The 24,094-nt window shown below is 44.6% G+C and overlaps 2 protein-coding genes and 1 long non-coding RNA gene across 7 annotated transcripts in view; 1 reads left to right on the top strand and 2 right to left on the bottom strand.

Moving 5' to 3' along the window:
* Positions 1 to 11,505, bottom strand: part of NOD1 (nucleotide binding oligomerization domain containing 1) — a 40,439-nt gene extending 28,934 nt beyond the window's left edge. For 2 of the 5 annotated variants that reach the window (XM_080974641.1, XM_080974642.1), the window contains exon 1: positions 2,986 to 3,090. Coding sequence is in view for 3 of the 5 variants with exons in the window: in XM_080974639.1 (XP_080830765.1) it covers positions 4,321 to 4,536 (216 nt within the window). In the remaining 2 variants the exon portion in view is untranslated. Of the gene's footprint in view, positions 1 to 2,985; positions 3,091 to 4,320; positions 4,661 to 4,977; positions 5,056 to 11,164 lie in introns of those variants that run through there. The other 3 variants (XM_080974639.1, XM_080974640.1, XM_080974638.1) reach the window with 3 other exon arrangements.
* A 158-nt stretch (positions 11,506 to 11,663) lies between these two features.
* On the top strand, positions 11,664 to 14,768 carry LOC308459607. Its single transcript, XR_013978216.1, has 2 exons — positions 11,664 to 11,792; positions 13,741 to 14,768. It is a non-coding gene; the product is annotated as an uncharacterized lncRNA (long non-coding RNA).
* GGCT (gamma-glutamylcyclotransferase) lies at positions 13,507 to 22,271 on the bottom strand (the record flags this gene model as incomplete). The annotated part of the gene is made up of 4 exons (XM_080975103.1): positions 13,507 to 13,674; positions 17,591 to 17,726; positions 20,571 to 20,716; positions 22,104 to 22,271. The coding sequence occupies 4 exons, from the start codon at positions 22,269 to 22,271 to the stop codon at positions 13,528 to 13,530; spliced, it is 597 nt and encodes a 198-aa protein (XP_080831229.1). The 3' UTR covers positions 13,507 to 13,527.
* Positions 22,272 to 24,094: the final 1,823 nt, after the last annotated feature.

Raw genomic sequence — 24,094 nt, 5'->3', positions numbered from 1 at the left:
CCAGCTGCAAGTAGAGGGACACTATCTGGCGTGACACAACAGCAGGCATCATTCAACATGTTACTGTCAGGAGCTCAGCCTACACTCGAGTAGGACCCTGGCAGAGACACATGCCTGACTGGCATGTTCTCTCCCTCCTGGTCTTCCTTCAAAAGCTTTCTTCTGCCCGAACATGACAGTGACTGATGCCAACAGACATCGGCACACTTAGGGATCCGCAGAGTCTTTGCAGCTTGCGTAACAGACCTTAGCATTTTGGCTAATCTATGTTTATTTACATATAAACACACACGGAGCACTGCAACATGGCTCCCTCTCTCTCTAGCATCAGACAGCAAAGAGAATGAACAAAGGACAATAGTCCCACTTCACGGAACACAGTAACACAAACATCCTGTGTCCGTCACTTCCCACTTTGTGGAGTCAAAACATATATTGTCATGTGATAGACAAAAACCCCATGACTGCAATCACGGAGCAGGAATTCTAACAGTTACCACCCTCCCGCTTTATGTGCATTTCTGTTTCCCCATGATTCACCCATGAAACTGGCGGGAAAGAATCATATGTTGCGGGATACCGCCCCAACTTTCAGCCCACGTTTTTGCGGGTTAAATGGGGGTGCAATCGGATTTTCTCTCCCTCAAAAAGCAGACACGAGTGCTGAACTTCCACTGGGGTCCACTCGGTTTCGAAAAGTGGCGTTTACGTCGTGTGAAAGGTCATATAAAATGTGACCCTTATCAGGTAAGGAAAACTCTTAATCTCAGGGTTGTGGGTTCGAGCCTCAAATTGAGCAAAAGGATACCTGAATTGTAGGGAGTTGAACCAGATTACCTTCATAGTCCCTTACAATTCTATGATTCGATGATCATGCAAAGGGAACGACGCGCTGTCTGAATGCAACCTGAGTGTCTTCTCAGTTTTATGGTTTAGGGATCCCACAACTTCATTCTTGTGACATGAGGAAAACGACCCTCCAGATGTTTTTGCCCAAACATCGACCCAACTACCACCATACAAGCAAACACGCCAAACTCTGAATCCCAGGAATACGATTCAGCTAATTGGCTCCCCAAATGCACAGACTTTCAGAGAAACCATGGTTAGATTTGGCAACGGACCACCTGTCTCGCCACATTGGTTTGAACACAAGCTAAAGGGCATAAATGCAAAATAAAAAAATTCCTTCCAGTAGCACCTTAGAGACCAACTACGTTTGTTATTGTTATGAGCTTTCGTGTGCATGCACACTTCTTCAGATACACTGACACAGAAGTCACCAGACCCCTATATATAGTGAGAGGGTGGGGAGGGTATGACTCAGAAGAGTGGTGGGAATGGGTGATTGGCTGATAGGTGTGGTAAACCTGTTGCCGACTGTTAACGACTGCAGGAAAAAGCAAGGGGTGAGATGGCTAGAAACAGCTTTATCATGTACAGTATAATGAGGTAAGAACCCAATGTCTCTATTCAGACCAGGTCTCTCCATGGTTTTAAGTTTGGTAATAAGTTGCAGTTCAGCAATTTCTCTTTCCAGTCTATTTCTGAAATTCTTTTGTAATAAGACAGCTACTTGAGATCTTGTATAGAATGTCCTGGGAGACTGAAGTGTTCTCCTACTGGTTTCTCTGTCTTGTGATCAGAAGGTCGGTGGTTCAAATCCCCGCGACGGGGTGAGCTCCCATTGCTGGGTCCCAGTTCCTGCCAACCTAGCAGTTCAAAAGCACATCAAGTGCAAGTAGATAAATAGGTACCGCTCCGGCGGTAAGGTAAACGTTTCCGTGCGCTGCTCTGATTTGCCAGAAGCGGCTTAGTCATGCTGGCCACATGACCCGGAAGCTGTACTCCGGCTCCCTCGGCCAATAAAGTGAGATGAGCGCCGCAACCCCAGAGTCATCTGTGACTGGACCTAACGGTCAGGGGTCCCTTTATCTTTACCTTTATCCTTTGACATAGGGTTTGGCCTGTTTGTCCAATATAGAGAGCTGAAGGGCACTGTTAGTATTTGATGGCATGCGCAATGTTAGAAGATGAGCAGTTAAATAGTCCTGCACATGAAAGCTCATACTAATAACAAACTTAGTTGGTCTCTAAGGTGCTACTGGAAGGAATTTTTTTATTTTGTTTCGACTACGGCAGAGCAACATGGCTACCTACCAGTAACTAAAACTATGGAAGGTATGAATGTATTTCAACAAACACAGCAGGAGTCATTTTGAGCCTCGAGAATCGGCACCCTGAAGAATCTCTGAGTACACAAAACACCCTGACCGACCGCAGTGAGGGAATGAAATTTCAAATGTTGAATAACTGGTTCCTTAAGCCCATCAGCCAGAGGCTGCAGAAAACTAACAATTATTAACTGGAGAAACAGAATTAACTCCAGAGGCTGGAGGAAGGGTCAGTTATGGCCAGAAGTACAGGTTTTCTCTCCCTTACTGTTTAGAAAAAAAACCCCACATAAAGAATCTTTGCCTTACTGGGATGTTGCCAGGAGGGGACTATTATTCGCATGGGCTATGGCTCTGTCAATTGGGACAAATGAGCCCAGAACCACAACACAAGAAGTCCAGGGTCCACATGAATACAGGCCCATCTTACTTTTTGTACTGATCTTAGTATGTTGTACGGGATGCGGGTGGCGCTGTGGGTTAAACCACAGAGCTTAGGACTTGCCGATCAGAAGGTCGGCGGTTCGAATCCCCATGACGGGGTGAGCTCCCGTTGCTCAGTCCCTGCTCCTGCCAACCTAGCAGTTCAAAAGCACGTCAAAGTGCAAGTAGATAAATAGGTACCGCTCTGGCGGGAAGGTAAACGGCGTTTCCGTGCGCTGCTTTGGTTCGCCAGAAGCGGCTTAGTCATGCTGGCCACATGACCCGGAAGCTGTATGCCGGCTCCCTCAGCCAATAAAGCGAGATGAGCGCCGCAACCCCAGAGTCGGACACGACTGGACCTAATGGTCAGGGGTCCCTTTACCTTTACCTTTTAGTATGTTGTACTACAGAGACGAGGAAACTTTTTTGGCTCCATGGGCCAGATCTTTATCAGGATTGGCCTTGTGGGCAAAATCTGCTGCGCCACATGATGTCACTGTGATGTCATGTGGTTGTCAGGCGATTGCCACGCCCACCTGTCCTTTGTGGGCTTCCCGGGCGCTCAGCTGCCACTGGGGGAAGTCAGAGGGAAGAAGGCGTCCTTTATTTTGCTTCACAGGGGATAGACAAAAGGGAGACGTCCTCTCCTCCTTCTCAACGCAGCAGAAATTGGCGGCAGAGAAGCGGGAACAAAGCGATAGGAGGAAGCCTTTGCAGTCGTCCCCCTGTTTTTCCACCCCCCAATGTCAGAGGTGCAAAGGGGAAACGCAGGGAGGAGTGCAGAGGGCTTGAAAAGAGCAGTGCTGGGGTGAAGATGAATCATCGTCTAACCCAGGGGGCAGCAAACGTTTTCAGGGTGGCTAACACCAATAAAATCACAGTAAAAACATAATAGGGGGAAAGGTGGCGGAGGGAAAAAACCCAATTTAAAATATAGCCTCATTTTAAAGTAGCTGATAAATCAAGACCATAAAGGGAGGGAAACATAAGGGTGAGACCAAGTCCAAACCAAAGGCCAGGTGGAACAGCTCTGTCTTGCAGACCCTGCGGAAAGATGTCAAGTCCCGCAAGCCCTAGTCTCTTGTTACAGAGCGTTCCACCACGCCGGGGCCAGTACTGAAAAGGCCCTGGCCCTAGTTGAGACCAATCTAACCTCCTTGAGGCTTGGGACCTTCAAAGTGTTGTTATTTGTGGATCTTAAGGTCCTCTGCGGGGCATACCAGGAGAGGCCGTCCCGTAGGTACGTGGGTCCTAGGCCGCATTTTAAATAAAAGGACACCTTCTGCTCATGTAAAAACACACTGGGACAGGCCAGATTGAGAAGGCAATTGGGCCGCATCCGGTCCCCGGGCCTTAGTTTGCCTACCCTTGGTCCAACCTCTCTGCTGACAAATCCGAACGAACACTCACAGAATAGTCAACCTCCTCTAATCTCCTTGCCATCGAATCCGAATACAGTGGTACCTCGGGTTAAGTACTTAATTCGTTCCGGAGGTCCGTTCTTAACCTGAAACTGTTCTTAACCTGAAGCACCACTTTAGCTAATGGGGCCTCCTGCTGCTGCCACGCCGCCAGAGAACAATTTCTGTTCTCATCCTGAAGCAAAGTTCTTAACCTGAGGTACTATTTCTGGGTTAGCGGAGTCTGTAACCTGAAGCGTATGTAACCTGAAGCGTATGTAACCGGAGGTACCACTGTACAAGTCTGAAATGGATGCAGATACCTTGTCCGCTTGTGTAGGATATTGCGCTGCAATCTCAGCATCCTCGGTAGAGAAGTATTCATTCTTGATCAAGTTGTCAATCAAACACTGGGTATTACGGACTTTCCCAACCAGCAGCTCTCGGTGCACTTTCAGCAAATTAACGAAGGACGGCGGACGGGCCGCCGAAGGGCCTTGTTGAAGAATCTCTCCATTACCAGGGGGCTGAGCTTCCATCGTGATGAGAGTAAGAGGCTGCTTCTTCCAAACTCATCTTTGGAAAGCGGCAGAGGTGCGATGTAAAGTGGCCCCGGCAGCCGGCTCCATGCAAGAGGAACGATTCTGCTCGGCTTTGCTGGATCTGCAAAGAGAGGAGCACGCAAACATCCATTAAGCTGTAGGGCGACTCAGAGGAAATGTCACGGAGTCACATGAGCTAATTGGAAATTGTGGTTTTATTATTGGTTTTTATTTATTAAGCCTGGGTACCAGCCTTCGCTTGTAGATCTCAGAGCAGTTCACGACATGAAATCACAATATTAATAAACACAAAATACATAATAAAAATAAGAACAAAAGCTTTCCTATATCTTTCGGATTATCTACAATTTTCTCTTCTATATTTACGTATGAAATTTATGTTTTGTTTCTTCTTTAGCTGCCATGCCAGCAATTTACCTGGTCGGTTAGCAAATTTCAAGTTTTTCCAGGAGATTCCTTGGAATCTTGTTTTTATGATTTATAATTGATATCTCTCTCTAAAATTTTAAGTTGAAAAACCAAATGAATAAATTTATTTTAAAAAGAACAAAAGAAAGCCAATAATCTCCCTCTCCCACAGCACAATTAAAAGGACATTGAATGGCAATCAGCCAAAGGCCTGGTTGAAGAGGAATGTTTTCGCCTCATAACCATGTGTATAACAAAGGCGCCAGGCGAACTTCTCTGGGGAGAGCATTCCACAGACGGGGAGCCACTGCAGAGGAGGCCCTGTTCTCGTGTTGCCTCCCTCCACACCTCTTGAGGAGGAGGCACACGAAGGAGGACCTCAGAAGATGAACCAGGTAGATTCATATGGAAAGAGGTGGGCCTTCAGGTGCTGTGGTCCCGAGCCATTTCAAGCTCTATAGGTCGAAACCAGCACTTTGAATTGGGTCCGGAAACTAACTGGCAGCCAGCACAGTCGGACCAGGATCAGTGCAACATGCTCAAACCATCTTGCTCCAGGTTGGTAGCCCAGTTCTGAACTAGCTGAAGTTTCCAAGCCGTCTTCAGAGGCAGCTCTACGGATCACCCACGGCAGCAATCTAACCTAGAGGTTACCAGAGCATTCTGACCGCCCCACACGTTGGAAGGCACAAATAGTAGGAAGCAAGAAGAATTACTGACAATTGAAGAATGGAGGATGAAGTTAATGGACTATGCAGAACTAGAAAAACTAACAGGAAGAATTCGAAACCGGCGGGACCAGAAATTCACAGAAGACTGGAGTAAATTTACGGACTATTTGAAAAGCATTTGTGAAGATCAGACGATGTTTGTAGGTTTGCAAGAAGTTCTGTGAGGAGTATTGTTGGAAGTATTGCAAAAACAGGTAAGGGGAAGGATAATTTGTTAAGAGACTTTAAGGCAATATAAAGCTAAGAAATGTATGAGAAGTGGATAAAACGGTGGATTATCAGAGGTGCTGCTGGAAGTCTAAAAAGATTGTATAAGTGATAAGTTTTGTGGTACACTTTATATGTTAAAATCAATAAAAATTATTATTAAAAAAAAAAAGGAAGGCGCAAATAGTACGGACAGCAGGAGTGTGTGTGGCCGTCCAGATGGTGTCATAGGAACGAATCGTCACGAATGCACAAGAAAAAGGATGTCTGGAGGCAACCACATCTTTGGCTCGGGCCATCGGTTTATGTCTTTGGTGGGTGCGGTGGAGACTGCAAGCAGAGTTCAATTCCTGGCATCTCCAGGTTGGTCTGGGAAGAAGGATGGCTGCCCAAGACCCTGAAGGATTTCTGCCATTCTGAGATAGATGGAGCAATGGGCAACTCAGCAGAAAGCCACTTCCTTTATTTCTCAAGAGGGCTGGGATCCCGGAAAGTATCTCCCCCCCCACGCAAACACACACATCCAAGGCAGGCGCTTGCAACATCGTTTGGAAGTAACCCAGCTATTGAATTACCGACACGCACGCTCTCTCTGCAAAAGCACCGAGGTGATTCAGCCTCGGAGAGCATATAAAAAGTCCTCTGTGGCTTAGCTAGAGCAGAATTTTCGGCACAAAACATCGGCTAATATGGTCGACTGATAATTGACTGGTACATAGATTAGCAAGAGTACAATATATCTAAATAGCAGCCTGATGACACGAAGCTCCCATAATATTTATTTAAATCCAGTGCTGTGCCTAACATTTAACGATTTGAGAATTGTACTTTCGAAGGCATATTATGCATACTTCTGAGAGGCTTTTTATCTGTTTGAAAATCACTCCCAAATTATTGTTTTCCTAGCCACTCTTGAGAATTACAGGCAATAGTTGTTGGTTTTTTTGGTTCTTTAAAAAACAGATTCAAAAGCTGAAAACATATTTGTGTTTCAATAGTTATAATCTCTGAGATAATGAAGGTGATATTAAAAGAGATGCACTCTTGCATATATGTAAACTCAGGCATAATGATACTTTAAAGAGATGAGAAGACTGTTATTAACTCTGTTTTAGTTGTTTTAAGATATACAATAGCAATAAAAGCATATTTATTACAGATGTGTTTGCAGGCCTGGGCTCCTTTGGGACAAAGGGTGGGATATAAATACATAAAGAAATAAAAAAAAATGAATACAGTTCATTCTAAATGCAGGATCGATGCCTCGATACCATTATGAACTCAAATAATCATTAATGATAAGTCAAACGGCTGTCTGGAGGGACGCTTGATAAACACACACATGTTGAATGGAAGTAAATTCGCTTTCACTTTGGAATAAAAATTTTAGGCACTCTTGAAAAGAGAAAGCCTCTGCACTGAAAGCTTTCAAATACAGTGGTACCTTGGGTTAAGTACTTAATTCGTTCCGGAGGTCCGTTCTTAACCTGAAACTGTTCTTAACCTGAAGCACCACTTTAGCTAAAGGGGCCTCCCGCTGCTGCACAATTTCTGCTCTCATCCTGAAGCAAAGTTCTTAACCCGAGGTACTATTTCTGGGTTAGCGGAGTCTGTAACCTGAAGCGTATGTAACCCGAGGTACCACTGTAAATAAAATTATTTCCGAGTGGTGAACAGGAAATTCTTCCTGGCAAAGAGATAGGTTAAAATGGTAGGTTCTTCAACTGATCAGAATTCATGGTTGAAATCCTTCCATTTGTTGTTGTTGTTTAGTCATGTCCGACTCTTCATAACCCCCTGGACCAGAGCACGCCAGGCACTCCTGTCTTCCACTGCCTCCCGCAGTTTGGTCAAACTCATGCTGGTAGCTTCGAGAACACTGTCCAACCATCTCATCCTCTGTCATCCCCTTCTCCTTGCGCCCTCCATCTTTCCCAACATCAGGGTCTTTTCCAGGGAGTCTTCTCTTCTCATGAGGTGGCCAAAGTATTGGAGCCTCAGCTTCAGGATCTGTCCTTCCAGTGAGCACTCAGGGCTGGTTTCCTTCAGAATGGAGAGGTTTGATCTTCTTGCAGTCCATGGGACTCTCAAGAGTCTCCTCCAACACCAGAATTCAAAAGCATCAATTCTTGGCTAGAGCTTCTGGCTAAAATGTGGCTCACATGTTTGAGCTGCAAGAATTGCTCAACACAAGGATGTCACAAATTCCTGAGACAAGGGAGTGTCTCTCCCTGAAGAAACTAGAAACTCTGGGACTGCAGTTCAGGAGCATGGCCAAAATCCAGAGTACAATAAACGAACCAAAAAACAAGCAAACACACAAATAAGCAAAACCAGGTATTACTACTTATGCCAATGCAACTATTAAAAATTCCGAACCTATTACACCTATTAATGTTTTTCCTACAACTGGATAAAATCTAGGGACAACTGGATAAAATCTAGGGGTGATACACAACGTAGCATATCTATTGAACTCAATGGATCTGAATGCTGGAGAGAGAAAAATAAAAAACTAGATTAATGGGTTGGGGAAGTCAGGCATGAAAAATTGCTCAATATTTCAGATATTTTCTCAGAACTGAACACATGAAATCCCAGCTGTTTTCCTAGTTTCCTGGTGAAAACTTTACCCCCCCCCCCACAAACCTTCCTAAATCTGTGCAGCATTAGGGAACTTTCATGTACGACCTGTTAAGATTTCCTCCCCAAGGAGCCAAGGATGGCAAACGTTAATTAACAATTAAAACTTCTAAAAGCAATTCCGATCCAGATGCAAGCTGGGAAAGGTCTCTTCTTAGAAGGCTTCCTGGAAGAGGGACGTCATCAACAGGTGTGGAGAAAATAACAATGTTCATAGGGAGGGAATTCCAAAGGGCAGTTGCCACAAGACACCAATTTTGGGGCAGGACAGACCTCCTGAGAAGGGGGCTTCTGCAATGAGGTTATTTTAGGTATCGGGTCCCAAACTGTATAGGGCTTTTTGCACACCAAAACCAGCACATCGAAATCAGCCTAAGTTCACTGCGAGTGAGAGAAATTATTTCTGTCTTGCCAGAGTGGTGCACGCTCTAACTATTTCCCGCTTGGACTACTGCAATGCGCTCTACGTGGGGGTACCTTTGAAGGTGACCCGGAAACTACAACTAATCCAGAATGCAGCAGCTACACTGGTGATTAGGAGTGGCCGCTGAGACCACATAACACTGGTCCTGAAAGACCTACATTGGCTCCCAGTACGTTTCCAAGCACAATTCAAAGTGTCGGTGCTGTGACTGGCAGAATCCGAGACCAGGGAGAAGAGTCGGTGGAAGAAGACTGGAAAAAGTTTAAAGACTATTTACAGAAATACTGTAAATTTAATGAATGTTAGAAAAATGTTGGAATGTAGTTATATGGCTTCAGTAGAAATGTTATAAGGAATTAAGTATAAATAGATTAATAGAGTATTAAAGGAAAAAATAAGGTTAGAATGTGTTAAGATAATTAAAGGATAGAAAGAAGAGGAAGATGGAAAGGAATTGCTGAAACAATCAACAGAAGTGGAATACAAAAAGGGAGGTGTGAGGAGGTCACTGAAATAAGTGAATGAAAGATAAGATACTGAAATTGTTTGATGTTTTTTAAATTGTTTTTGTTTTGTCTAGTTACAGATAGGTAGCCGTGTTGGTCTGCCATAGTCAAAACAAAAAAATTCCTTCCAGTAGCACCTTAAAGACCAACTAAGTTAGTTCTTGGTATGAGCTTTCGTGTGCAAGCACACTTCTTCAGATACATGTTTTGTCTTGTTAGTTTAAGGTGTTATGTAGTGTTTTTGTAATGTATTGTATTGTATTTCTTTTTTTCTTCTTATTTTTTGTTTGTGTGTGTTTAAATTGTTGGAAAAGTAATAAATATTATTTTTTTTAAAAAAACAAAGTGTCGGTGCTGACCTTTAAAGCCCTAAACGGCTTCGGCCAGGTATACCTGAAGGAGCATCTCCACTCCCATTGTTCAGCCCGGACACTGAGGTCCAGCTCTGAGGGCCTTCTGGCAGTTCCCTCCCTGTGAGAAGTGAGGTTGCAGGGACCCAGGCAGAGGGCCTTCTCAGTGGTGGCGCCCGCCCTGTGGAACGCCCTCTCATCAGATGTCAAGGAAATAAACATCTATCTGACTTGTAGAAGATATCTGAAGGCAGCCAAGTGTCTTGGACTACAAGGGGCTGATGAGAACTATAGTTCAAAACACCTGCCAGCCGCCAGTTTGGGAAAAGCTGGCATAGACCAGACTGTAACTCAGGACCCCGGCTTGACCCCATGTGTTCATACGATGCAAGTCCAATACTCTTATATTTTACAGCACACGGGGCCTGCAAAATATCTTTCAAAAATAAGGGTGCAGACCAGGCTTCCTGCACCCAGCACTCGCTCATGTTGCCCACACGAATCTTGGGACATTTCGCACCGAAAGCAAATTAATAATTATAGTATTTTAAAATCACAGACACACATCTCCTTTCGACCGGTGAGTCGTCACTCTCTCTTCTATTCAATAGGCTGTGAATGGGAAGCAGGGCAGAAGTCTCTGGAGTCGGGCACCCAAAACACTTCTTTCCAGGGAAGAGGCTAGTCCTCATGATCTCAACTCTCTCATTTTATTTATATGCCACTTAATTTTTTAGGCAAAGGCCCAAGCCGTTTACATGAAACGGTGTAAAAATCTTTGTTGAAAAATAGCAACGAACACAGACCGTGGTAGACACAGTAATAAAATGGCTAAAATATAAATGAAGTACGATTTTAAATCTACAGATTTTGGAAAAAAAGGGGCGAAATAAAATCACATGTTTTGGATAGGCTTGCCTAAACAACAACAAAAAAGTTTTTGGCAGGTCCTGAAAGCAGTGGAAGGAAGGCGCATGGTTGCTGTCAGCTGCTGCCAATGCAAAGAAGTGTCTAACCACAATCCATCTGCTTCTCTCTGCTGGGGGCCTCTGCCAATTAACGCCAATTAACTGCCAATTAAAGCAGCACCCAAGGAGACCCCTGCCTCTTAGCCAGCACCCACAAATGACCTTCAGTCTTGCAGCATTTCAGTGTTTTTAGGTGGCATGCAATGATGCCCTCTCTCTCTTTAGGGTTTCTGCCTCTCTCTTTTAACAAGGAATCCTAGATTTGCAAAGTTGGAAGGGAACCCCCAGGGTCATCTAGTCCAACCCCCTGCAATGCTGCAAACAAACACGCAGTTTTAAAAAAAACCAAATAAACAAATAAACAAACTTGCATCCTCAGGCACGATCCTCCAATTCGAGGATGGAGGAGGGAAGGTCTCTTGATCCGCAGGCCAGTCAAGGGGGGGGGGGGGAGTGGCAGGAGAAAATACCCACCCCCGGGATCAGCTCCGCCCCATGGCCGGGTTCAGAAGCGCGTTTCTGCCGGGCTCGACTTGGCCATCCCTGCCCGCAGCTTGCAGGATGCTGGAGTCGTCCGCGGCTGTGTTTCCTAGTGGGGAGAGATCCTCTTTTCCCCTCACCAATCCTGGCCTTTTTCGCGGGGGGTGGGGTGTGGATCTCTCGCCCTCCTCTGGCTGCTCTCCAGCCCCCCACGCCTGCCGCCTCCTCGGTCGAAAACTTTCCAACTGAGCGCCGGAAACGTCCCCGCGGCTGGATCATGGGAGAAAGGGAGGCGGAGAAAGGAAAAGTGAAAGTGCGGGGAGGAGGAAGGAGGCGGGCGCCTCCCCCGCGCGGCTCGCCGAAAGTGAGAGCGGGCGCTGCGGCGGCTTCTCTTGCCGCCCCCTCCCCGGGATCCCGAGCCGATCGCGCCGGATCCCAGCCTGCCCCGCCCGGCTAAGGGGACGCAGGCGACCCAGGCGCCGCCCTCCTCCGGAGACGTCTCAAGGGGCTGGAAGGTGCGCTTTGGGCAACCCGGAGGCGGTAGCAGAACGGGATCTGGAGAGCAAAGGATCCCCGTTCCACGGGTCCCGAACGGAGCAAGATCTCCCGGGCTGTATCACGGGATCCCGAGAGGTCTTTGATCCTCGTGATTTGGAGGGCTGGTATTCGACGGTTGGGCCAATTTCCCCTGCATAGAATCGCAGGCTTGGCCACGTGGAGCATCATCAGCAGGACCAGTGGTCAGGGATGATGGGTATTGTAGTCCCCAAAACAGCGGTTTTTGGACTGCCATCACCCCTAGGTAGCAGGACCAGTGGCCAGGGATGATGGGCATTGTAGTCCCCAAAACAGTTGTTTTTGGACTGTCATCTTCCCTAGCTAGCAGGACCAGTGGTCAGGGATGATGGGAACTGTACTCCCCAAAACAGCTGGAGACCCAAATTTGGGAAACACTGATGTAGTCCAGCCTCCTGGCATGCAAGCATCTTTCACCCAACATGGGGCTTGAACCCAAGACCCTAAGATCAAGAGTCTCACGCACTGCCTATTGAGCTATGCAGAGGATCTTGGAAAGATCTCTCATAAATTAAAAGCATCTCAAGGGCAGAGCTCAAATTAAAAAAAAAAAATTCTCATACAGCTATTGAAGCGCATGGTCACTCAGTGTGCCAGAGGTATATGCAAATGTCTGGCTCATTTAGGACTAGGTAGAACCTTTTAGTCACAGAAATGATGAACCACACCAGTGCAGAATAAGTTTGTTTTTACGAATCTTTATTTGTAAAGGGAATCTTGCTAGGATTTAATACTTCATTATCCCTTTGTGCTATGAACTTTTGCCCTTCTATGCCGTTACATTTTAGGGTTTAAATAAAAAGTGAAAGAGTACTTATCACATTCAAGTGTTCATTTAAAAAGAAAACACCACTTCAAATATATATTTATAGATTTGCCCAAGTAAGGCCACCGTTTTAGTGGATGAAACATTTTAAATTAAGCTTGGATTGACTGAAGTGTGCGCTCCTACTGAACAGCGCCATATTTTTGGGGGTTTTTTTTCCTTTCCCAAACTCAACATCTTGGTTATGCACAATGCTACCGGTGCGTTCACAGCAACATGTTTGATGTGACAAGATGGGGGGAGTTCAAAGATCTGCAGGGGGTAATTAAAACAGTGGGAAATGTACGAAGCCAGAAACTCCTCTTCTCCCCCAACTCCAAAATAAATTAGTACAAAATCTCTGTGGTGAAACGGGTGGGTTTTTGGGAAACCAGCTTTTTTTATTATAAAAATAAATAAAAGAGGGGTGGATTTGCAAGAAAGACAGACAGCGCCAGCTCTGTGTGATATTTTTGATGACAGACCGAGCTGGTATGCAGACACCCTTGTCAATTAAAGCAAATTGTGTGATCCCTCTTCAGTCTGGCTTTGTAGTGTTTGCCATGGAGATAGAAAACAAAGCAAAAAATCAATCCGGAATAAATACAGTTAATATTGCTGTTGTGTATTAGAAGCACAACTTAATCAAGCACCACCTTAAATGTCATTTCTTAATCAAGGATGCACCCAAGAGCTTTTTGTTCTCATTTTTGGATGCAATCCTATACCATCCTAGATGGAAGTATCATTGAATTCAATGGGGCTCACAACTGAGCAGACATGCATAGGATTTAACAAAATAAGAGAGGTACTCAAATAAAACGATGATCAAGAGAAACCAAAGCAGGTGATTCTAAAACATTTCTTTATTATTTCGTTATCTCATTTTTGCTGAGGGCAGCTTCAATTTCATCAAAAACCGGCACAGGTCCTGCATAGTCATTCGTCTGTATAGAGTCTAATTTCTTCTGGTAGTCCATTGGCAAACCGTTCTGCTTTGCACCCATGCAAATGACCTATGAAGAACCACATTAAATGAGGATTTAAAGCAACAGTATTATTTATGTATGTCCCTACTGCAGCACATGTTTTGTTAGCCCAAAAATGGAAAATGAGCGAGGTCCCAACTAAAGAAGAATGGCAACTTAAACTGATGGAATATGTGCAGCTTGTGGACCTAACATATAGAATAAGAGGACAAGAAGAACATACGTTTAAAGAATATTGGAAAATGTTTATTGGATATACGGGGGGAAATTATGTACACTTGAAAACCTTGGCAGCATTAAGATAAATTCAACTGTCAATAAGTTTTGATGGATGTAATAATGAAATACTGAATGCTTTAGTTTATGTAAAATATGCAGGGATTTATGATATGCAAAATGAACCATGGAAAGCGATGATATTGATATTTTAAGGATGTTTAAATGAGTATTCTAAATTGTAAAACAGAACATTTAATAAAATTTGTATTAAAAAAAATAAAGCGGCAGTGTTTGATTCCACAAGCCAAATCCACACAAATAACCAGGGAAAGGGATGATGAGAATATGTTAGCGCTGGTTCACACATACCCACACAAAACTCAATTTCTGTGTGCTGGATGATAGGCAGGTGAGTGTGTAATTTGGGGACCCCTAACCGTTAGGTCCAGTCGCAGATGAATCTGGGGGGTTGCGGCGCTCATCTCACTTTACTGGCTGAGCGAGCCGGCGTACAGCTTCCGAGTTATGTGGCCAGCATGACTAAGCCGCTTCTGGTGAACCAGAGCAGTGCACGGAAACGCCGTTTACCTTCCCGCCAGAGCGGTACCAATTTATCTACTTGCACTTTGACGTGCTTTCGAACTGCTAGGTTGGCAGGAGCAGGGACCGAGCAACGAGCTCACCCCGTTGCGGGGATTCGAACCGCGACCTTCTGATTGGCAAGCCCTAGGCCATGGGTAGGCAAACTAAGGCCCGGGGGCCGGATCCGGCCCACTCGCCTTCTAAATCCGGCCCGCGGACAGTCCAGGAATCAGCGTGTTTTTACATGAATAGAATGTGCCCTTTTATTTAAAATGCATCTCTGGGTTATTTGTGGGGCATAGGAATCCGTTCATTCCCCCCCTCCCCAAAAATATAGTCCGGCCCCACAAGATCTGAGGGACAGTGGACCGACCCCCTGCTGAAAATGTTTGCTGACTCCTACCCTAGGCTCTGTGGTTTAGACCACAGCGCCACCTGCGTCCCGGGTCCTACTTAGGAAGCAGCAAAATTAAGCAGAAATGCTCATTCTATGACTTGATTTCCTGAAACTGAAAATATGTGCCCTGCCCCTAAGATTGGCAAGGCAACAGCTGACAAAGGTGAGAGATGGGCAGATTACTTATTTCTCTCTACATCTAATGAGAAGGGGTTGAGGGCAGTTATCTGTACAGGGATACAAATCTGATTGTCTTAACCGGTTAAAAAATTGGATAATTAAAAAATAATAATAACCAGGAAGTACAGTATATCAGTTTTTATTTGGGTAACAGTCTTGGCATCCAATAGCAGCTGAAAACTACCGTGTTATGGGCTGCATGTGCCATTAAGCGTCTACCAAGCTACTCTTGACATGTAGTAACACGGCCAATGTTGGGAGCCTTAACAGATCTCACAGGTTTTGCAGGTTCAGCTGGTTCTACATTTGAAACAGACATATGGAGCGTGTTAGTTCACTGGTGGATTATCTCCAGAAGTGCTGGGGCAACACCTCCTCATCCCTATTCCCAGGAGTGGAAAAGTCCACGATAGAAGAGAAGGGAGGTTGCTACTCAAGGGCTGCCCCATGGAAGAAGATGGAGCAAGCTTGTTTTCTCCTGCTCTGGAGGGTAGGACTCGAACCCATGGCTTCAAGTTACAAGAAAGGAGATTCCAACCAAATGACTCAGGAAGAACTTTCTGGCAGTAAGGAATGAAGCAGTCTCCCTTGGAAGGCTGTGAATAGATTCTCCTCCTTGGAGGTTTTTAAGCAGAGGTCGGGTGGCCATGTGTCATGGAGGACCTCTGGGGTCCTTTCCAACTCTATGATTTTATGATACTCTTCCTATCAGAATGGGCCCTGGCTCAAGACTGGATCCACCGTTTTTGTGTGCCATTGACAATAATGTTTCTGCAGTTAGGAAGGAGGACCCAGCTGGAGGGGGGGAGAGCAATTGGGTGTTCCCAACCATTCTGCACATTCCTTCAATGTTCCCCCAACCCCATAAGGAAGAGACTCGGGAAAAGCCAACCGGTCTCCTATGGAGCCAGAACTGCTCTCTGCTGCTACCGCTGCTTTTAAAGTAGTCATGATCAGCTAGCTGCTGAACAAGGGTATGAGTTTAAGTCGGGCGCTTCCAAGCCAAGCGGGATCTGGGCTCAAGCTGACATGGTTCTTAGATAACCCTCTTAAAGGAAATGTATGACCAACATCAGACCATGTTGCAGCAGGGTTAGGAGAGTCTGCCACCTAACCCCTGCAAAGGGGAGGGCTGCAGAAGTGTCTTCGACTACACTAGTAGCCAAAATTGTGGAAACCTTTGGGGGAAAGTGGGACGCGGGTGGCGCTGTGGGTTAAACCACAGAGCCTAGGACTTGCCGATCAGAAGGTCAGTGGTTTGAATCCCCGCAACGGGGTGAGCTCCTGTTGCTCGGTCCCAGCTCCTGCCCACCTAGCAGTTCGAAAGCACGTCAAAGTGCAAGTAGATAAATAGGTACCACTCCAGTGGGAAGGTAAACGGTGTTTCCATGCGCTGCTCTGGTTCGCCAGAAGCGGCTTAGTCATGCTGGCCACATGACCCGGAAGCTGTACACCGGCTCCCTCGGCCAATAAAGCGAGATGAGCACCGCAATCCCAGAGTCGGCCACAACTGGACCTAACGGTCAGGGGTCCCTTTACCTTTGCCTTGGGGGAAAGTGTATTTCCGAGGTTTGATGACTCACAACACCTGATTGGCTCTCTAAAAACTCGTGCTCATTGGCTACATTCAAATGAAGGAAAGATACTGCATATCAACCTAAGCAAGTTGTGCTTCCTTTTTCTGGTTATTTGGCTATAACTTTTGATAGGATACAGATAACTGAACAAACTTTGTTGCATTACATTCTTTATTAAATTAACTTTCCATTGATATATAATTTTATGGTATTACTCCAAAACAAAAGTGGTGTTATGAGCCATCAAACCTCAGAAATACACTTTTCCCAAAAGGTGTCCACAATTTAGGCCACTAGTGTATATTTATGGCCATGGCTATATTAAAGGGAGGAAGCTATCACTAAGTCATCAGCCCGACTGATATTATACAAGCAACTTGCCTAACTCAGCAGGCCTATACTGAGCCTGAGTTTGCTCCTCCGTGGAGAAATGGAGGCAGCACTGATCTGGCTTAAGCACCATATCATGTGGCAATCCCCAAGTGCCGCTATAAAAGCACAACTCACATAACCCTAGTATCAAAGTAGCTAAGCTATTTCTCTTTTCATGTTCCACGGACAGCTTAGTTGTCCCAAAGGGGAGAACTACTAAGCATCATATAGGTAGGCTTTTATGAATGAATTTTGAGTGTGCCATCTTCCTTTGTAAAAGTTACGACCACAGTGCTAAAGGGGCAATGGAAGTTACAAGAACTCAGATATTACAAGAGCTTTATAGTATGAAATCACATGTGAAACAATGCCATATATGTAAAATAATTATCAAGGACATGTGTGCATCAGATAAACATGTCATAAAATGAAGGTACTCGTAACTTCAGCTTGCCACATTAATTACTTTTGCAGTAGCTTAGGGCATGAATTTTATGGAAAACCAAATTTTTACTTTTTTTTCACTTGCAGAAACCCTACACTTACTACTATGATTAGTAACCCAGTTTCTCTCTCATCCGCTCATATTCTCCTTAGAATCACAAATGAAACTTACCTTTTTATATTGCGGGGAAGGAAGGCCTAAGACATAGTCTGCCATTTGGTAGCTACGACTCTTAAGTATTTTCCCTTCTTCAGTCTGGACTGTAACTTCTATTGGGATGTAAATACCTTGTTCGACTCCCTCTTGTCTGAAACAGAATAAAGAATACCTTTCAGGTCAAATCACTAACTTGAGAAAGAAAGTGCAGTAATTTGCTTTCTAAGCAGACTAATAATTTAGCAAGGCACCCAGACCATAGACAAGGTAAGTTCATGAAATTTAGGCCATATCCAAATAGCAGCTTTCTGAGCTCCTGTTCACAAAATTAAGTTAGAACTAAATAAGAGGGGAGGTATAGAGTTGTGTGGCTTTTTACTGAACATCGTTAGGTAATTTCTCTTATGGACTGTGCTACATTACACCGCTGGTGCCATAATCTTCTGGCTGAATGGGGTAGGAATTGGCAACATGTCCATACAGCTTTTAAGGGCTTGGAAGCACAAAATGTTATGTACGCAACACTGGCCCTGTTAAAGAGGAAGAGACTCTGGTTAACAGCGTTTATTAATAGGGGCAGTTATTTCAAGAAGTGAGTCACAAGGCTGCAGTCGCTACCAATCCCACCCTTGCCAGAAGAAGGAATTGCCACCACGTACAGACTTTTCACTTCCTTTCCTGATGCTTCTGCCTAGAATATCTGAAGTTATTGGCCAACCCATCAACCACCATGTGATGTGTGCTGTATTAACCCCAAGTTTTTCTCAGAATGTGCTGCCAGTCATGGTCAGTGAGTGCAGTATCACAGATTCATCTGCAATGTTACTTAACTCTTAATACTTACTGGAATATGTAAGATTGTGAGGGAGTTCCCCTGCCCAGCGAGGAGGAGATCCCTGTTCCGATTGCTGCCACTACGCAGACCAGCACGAGAGAACCCCATTGTTCATCTAATTATTATTACCACCCTCTCTTGCGCCCAAAGCAGGGCACATTAAAATTAAACCAACATCGTAAGATAAAAAGCACAGCCAAGAAGAAAGAAAACTACGACGACTTAATAAACAGCAGAAAATATTATGCAGGAATACCTAATCTTGAGGGACGCGGGTAGCGCTGTGGGTTAAACCACAGAGCTTAGGGTTTGTCAATCAGAAGGCCGGCGGTTCGAATCCCCTCGACGGGGTGAGCTCCCGTTGCTCGGTCCCTGCTCCTGCCAGCCTAGCAGTTCGAAAGCACGAAGTGCAAGTAGATAAATAGGTACCGCTCCGGCGGGAAGGTAAACGGCGTTTCCGTGCGCTGCTTTGGTTCGCCAGAAGCGGCTTAGTCATGCTGGCCACATGACCCGGAAGCTGTACGCCGGCTCCCTCGGCCAATAAAGCGAGATGAGTGTCGCAACCCCAGAGTCGGTCACGACTGGACCTAATGGTCAAGGGTCCCTTTACCTTTACTTACCTAATCTTATGTGGGGGGGTCAGTTCCGGGGGAATATGCATAAAATATGGGTATAGTCAAACCTTTGGAGCTGCCCTCTAGCTAAAGGGTAAGGGAGGAGAGAGCAAGTATCCCCAGCATTCCTAGAGCTCGGCGGCAAGGCAGAGAACTTAAAAGCTCTTTTTTGCGCTGTGTAACCCCAAGTGGACCAGGCAGGAAAAGAGCTTTCAAGCTCTCCGTTTTGCTTGGGCCTAGACCTGCACCATTTCAAGCAGCCCACATATGGTTGAAACTCTGCAAGTCCAAATGAATGTCATAAGAGGGATTACGGTGATACAGTAATAAACCATCAAGGTTACGCACTGGTGTTCAGCAAAAGCCCCAGAGGACAGGCCATCGTGCACAGCTCTAAACTCCCGCAACAGGTACAGTGGGAACCTCGGTTTCCAAACGTAATCTGTTCCAGAAGACTGTTCGACTTTTGAAACGTTCAAAAACCGGGGCTCAAAGGGCTGTTGGCAAATTCAGTTGAGAAAACTGAAAAACATGCAGCGGAAAGCATTTGACTTCTGGGTTTGGGGCATTCGGGTTCCAAAACGTTTCTCAATGGAGACGTTTGAGAACCGAGTTTCCACTGTAGTTCCTCTTTAAAAAAAGATCTCCTGTTGCTTTCTGTTTCACCATTACAGCTGTCAATAGTGGTAAAGTAGCGACACGGGTGGCGCTGTGGGTTAAACCACAGAGGCTAGGACTTGCCGATCAGAAGGTCGGCGGTTCGAATCCCCGCGACGGGGTGAGCTCCCGTTGCTCGGTCCAAGCTCCTGCCAACCTAGCAGTTCGAAAGCACGTCAAAATGCAAGTAGATAAATAGGTACCGCTCCGGCGGGAAGGTAAATGGCGCTTTCATGTGCTGCTCTGGTTCGCCAGATGCGGCTTAGTCATGCTGGCCACATGACCCAGAAGCTGTATGCCGGCTCCCTCGGCCAATAAAGCGAGATGAGCGCCGCAACCCCAGAGTCGGTCATGACTGGACCTAATGGTCAGGGGTCCCTTTACTTTTAACTTTCTAGCACAATCCTATGCACGCTTACCTAGCAGTAAAGCCTGCTGAATACAGTAGGTCTTACCGCTGAATAAATATGCACAGGATTGCATACTTATTACAACAGTGTAGTTCTTTATATTTTTCCTGCTGTTTTTATCAAAGATAAAAACCCCATCTGATTAAATCAGCTTCTGCGACAGGCGCCAAATACCCAATTAAAGCTGTTAATTCAGTAAGAAAAGTGAACTGATGGGCTTTGGTAATTAGCACATGCCGGAAAATCACTATTTTAAAAAAATATCTTGCTTAGTTTCTATTCTGTAAATGTTACAAGTGAGCAGTTCATCCTCGAGCCATATTTCCCTTTGCACTGAAACTGTTCTCTTGGAGTCTGGCAATTGCTTTGGCAAAGAATTGATGCCATACATACAACAAAACACCCAGAACATTTAAGCAAGTGTGTGGCTCATTAAGTTACTAAATTGAGAGAAGATGGCAGAACTTGAAGACACCCACCTATCCAGAGAAGGTAAATCGGTAGTACTCATTCTCCATACGACTCCCCACACTTCATCGCCAGGACTATGGATTATAGTTGCTGTACTTCCATGCCAGTTAGAACTGGGCTTGCCATGATGAGAGCCAAAAGCAAGTTTGTAATCCTGCAGGTTAAAAGGAGAACAATTAACCTCCGTTTATATACCATATTTTTTGCTCTATAAGACTCACTTTTTCCCTCCTAAAAAGTAAGGGGAAATGTGTGTGCGTCTTATGGAGCGAATGCAGGCTGCACAGCTATCCCAGAAGCCAGAACAGCAAGAGGGATTGCTGCTTTCACTGTGCAGCGATCCCTCTTGCTGTTCTGGCTTCTGAGATTCAGAATATTTTTTTTCTTGTTTTCCTCCTCCAAAAACTAGGTGCGTCTTGTGGTCTAGTGCATTTTATAGAGCGAAAAATACGGTATCTATAGGTTTAAAAGACATGCGATTAATTCAAACAAAGCTGTGGAGTAGATCGGTAAGACAGGAGAAAGAAAAGTGAATGTAAAATCCCATTCATTAATAATGATGTTGATGTTGATGATGATGACTTATTGAATTTATATACCACCCTTTAAACGGGCGTCTCAGGGCAGTTCACAGAATAAAATTAAGATATAAAACCACAAAATACCTAATAAAAATAAAAGCAACAACCCAATAACCCCCCCCCAAAAAAACATTTTAAAAGGGTATAGGATGTACAGTGGTACCTCGAGTTACAAACGCCTCAGGTTACAAACACTTCAGGTTACAAACTCCGCTAACCTGGAAGAGTTACCTTGAGTTGAGAACTTTGCCCCAGGATGAGAACGGAAATTGTGTGCCGGCAGCACAGCAGCAGCAAGAGGCCCCATTAGCGAAAGCATGCCTCTAGTTAAGAACAGTTTCAGGTTAAGAACGGACCTCCGGAACGAATTAAGTTCGTAACTAGAGGTATCACTGTAAATCAGATCAACCAAAGGCCTGGTTAAAAAGGAAAGTTTTTGCCTGGCGCCTAAAGGTGTATAATGAAGGTACCAGGTGAACTTCCATGTGGAGAGCATTCCACAGATGCAACAGAAGCAGAGGTGTGGTGACAAGGACCACCCACAAAAACAGTGCCACACTCATGACGACATGCCCAACATTTTAATTTTTTTAATGGACTAATAAGCTTCCACACCAGGAGGGACTGCAGCTGGATAACAGGCTGTTTGGCAAGTTTTCCACAGTAAGTGGAAATCCAGACTGAATGTATAAAAAAGTATGGCTTGGCATTATGACAATGACATCACGCAGTTGCTGCAAAAAACACCACCACCACATGGGTATCAGCAGGACAGATTCTGCACCAAACTGGAAGCCTCGTAGGCTAACTACTTTCCCTGGAAAAACGATCACAACTCGACAGAAGGAAATGATGATTGCACAGCAATATCTGCTGCATGTCCTAGTCACAGCAATGGCAGACAAAGGTATTTTTTGGCATATGTTTAACAACATAAAGAGACAGACAGACAGCACCAACCAGTAGCTGTGCCAGGGTGAGAAAAACTGCAGATGGGTTTCTTAACATTATCCTCTCCCGCAGCAAGTTACTACCGTAGGCAAAATACGATAAGCTTTCATTCCCGAAGCTTTGGACATTCAGCCCTTCACCCAATCCAGTTGGTGTACAGTGCTTAAAGGTTTCCATCTGCTAGAAAGGAGCCCTGTTAAAAGAAAATGGAGGTGAGATATTTGTTCGTAAGGTGTGCAGGCAGTAAAAACAGCATGGAGCAGTAGTTCCCAAGTACCACAAAATTTACCCGTGCCCAGACCCTGAATATAAAACAACAGAAATGTTCCCTTCCTTATTGCTCTGCTTTTCCTTTGTTTTGCCTAGTAACGTCACGTTGCTGTCAGGACTGGAGTGGATGGCAAAAATGGAAAGGGACATCATTACCGACAATGGAAGGGTTTTTACAATTAATGGACTTAGCTGAGATGGCAAAATCAACATGTTTAATAAGAAATAAAGTCATTGTTAACATTTACTAAAGACTGGAAACCACTCAAAGACTTTTTGTGTGAGAAAGAAAATGAAATCATGACATTTGGGTTCGAGGACTGAAGATAATTTGTTTCTAGAAAGTGGTGTTCTCTTAGGAGTTATATCGGAGTGGATGAAGTGATTATTGTTTATATGTATATAGCGGACAGATGAAGAACTGGAAGTTCTTCAATCTCTGAACTTTTATCTCATTTTATATATATATATATACACAGAGAGAGAGAGAGAGAGATGGGAGCATGAAAGGACAGGTTGCAGATTTTTATTTTTAATTCTTTAATTTCCATACTGCTTTATGTTTTTAATAAAACATCTCAAAGCGGTTTACAGCTTATTAAATCAAAAAATCAGATTCACACCATACAGTAAAAGTACATGGTTTCCTCAAAGAATCAAGGGAACTGTAGTTTCCTCTCCTAGAGCTGCAATTTGTAGCACCCAGGACTCTTTGGAGAATGTCATGCACTTTAAAAATGCCTTAGTTGTGCTCCGAATGTATGATGTGGATGTTCCGAGGCTTCAGAGTAAAACCTCCTAGGGAACCTGGCAGACACCAAAGCATATTTATCGGAAGTATATCCCACTGTGTTCAAATAAAGGTTTTTCCAAGGGAAGCGTGCATAGCATTGCAGTCACGGAGAAAGGGAGTTTGCAAGAGTGTGTGCATCATGCATAAAGCATCCAAGACTTTTAAACACTTGACACCTTTGTAAGCAGCAAACAGATGATGTAGCAGCTATTGCAAAATGGCTGCTTTTCGGTTTAGATCAGGAGGCCAAATCCTTTCTAAGTTCTAAGAAAACTGAACTTTAAAGAGGGAAATGGAACCAAAAGACTTAAGAAAAAGAGGAATTATGAGAAGCAGAAACCTTTAAGCACGACTCTACCGCCCTCCTGATTGGCAAAGAGGGTGGGTGTTGGGTTCGAAATAACGTGCACCTAGGAAGAGGAAAAGCTTGAAAAATGAGAGGACGCAAAATTGCTTAAATGCAGTGCCGCGTACAATGGAGATGTAAAAGATCTGGATTATCATAAAAGATGCAGGAGGAAATAATTAACAATAGGATCCGCAAAGGGGAGGAGGGAAGTCCACGAGATTCTTTGGAATCTTGTTTATATGTTGTACGTTTGATATGTGACTGTAAAATTTTAATCTGAAACACCAAATAAAAAAATTATATATAAAAAAGAAGCTATACTTTTAATAATAAAAGCTACCTGATTTCTAAATGAATGAACAAATGCAGTGTAGCATAGCAAGTTTTTCAAGTTGAGTGTGCTGAGAAACCTCCCAGTCATGGGAAAATCCTGACGAGCAGCGGGTGTTAAGAGCTGTGGTTCCCAACATGGTACACCCCCCCCCCACAAGGGGGGCAATTTGATTATAAGGGGGGCAATTTGAGAATGAGTTATTAACAGTGAATGGCCTTTTAGGCTTCCTCCACGTGAACAGTTCACTTTTTAAA

Source organism: Podarcis pityusensis (assembly GCF_964106645.2).
Source record: "Podarcis pityusensis genome assembly, chromosome: 12".
Lineage (NCBI taxonomy): Eukaryota > Metazoa > Chordata > Lepidosauria > Squamata > Lacertidae > Podarcis > Podarcis pityusensis.
Note: the sequence above shows the minus strand (reverse complement) of the source record. Positions and strands in the feature narration are given on the sequence as shown.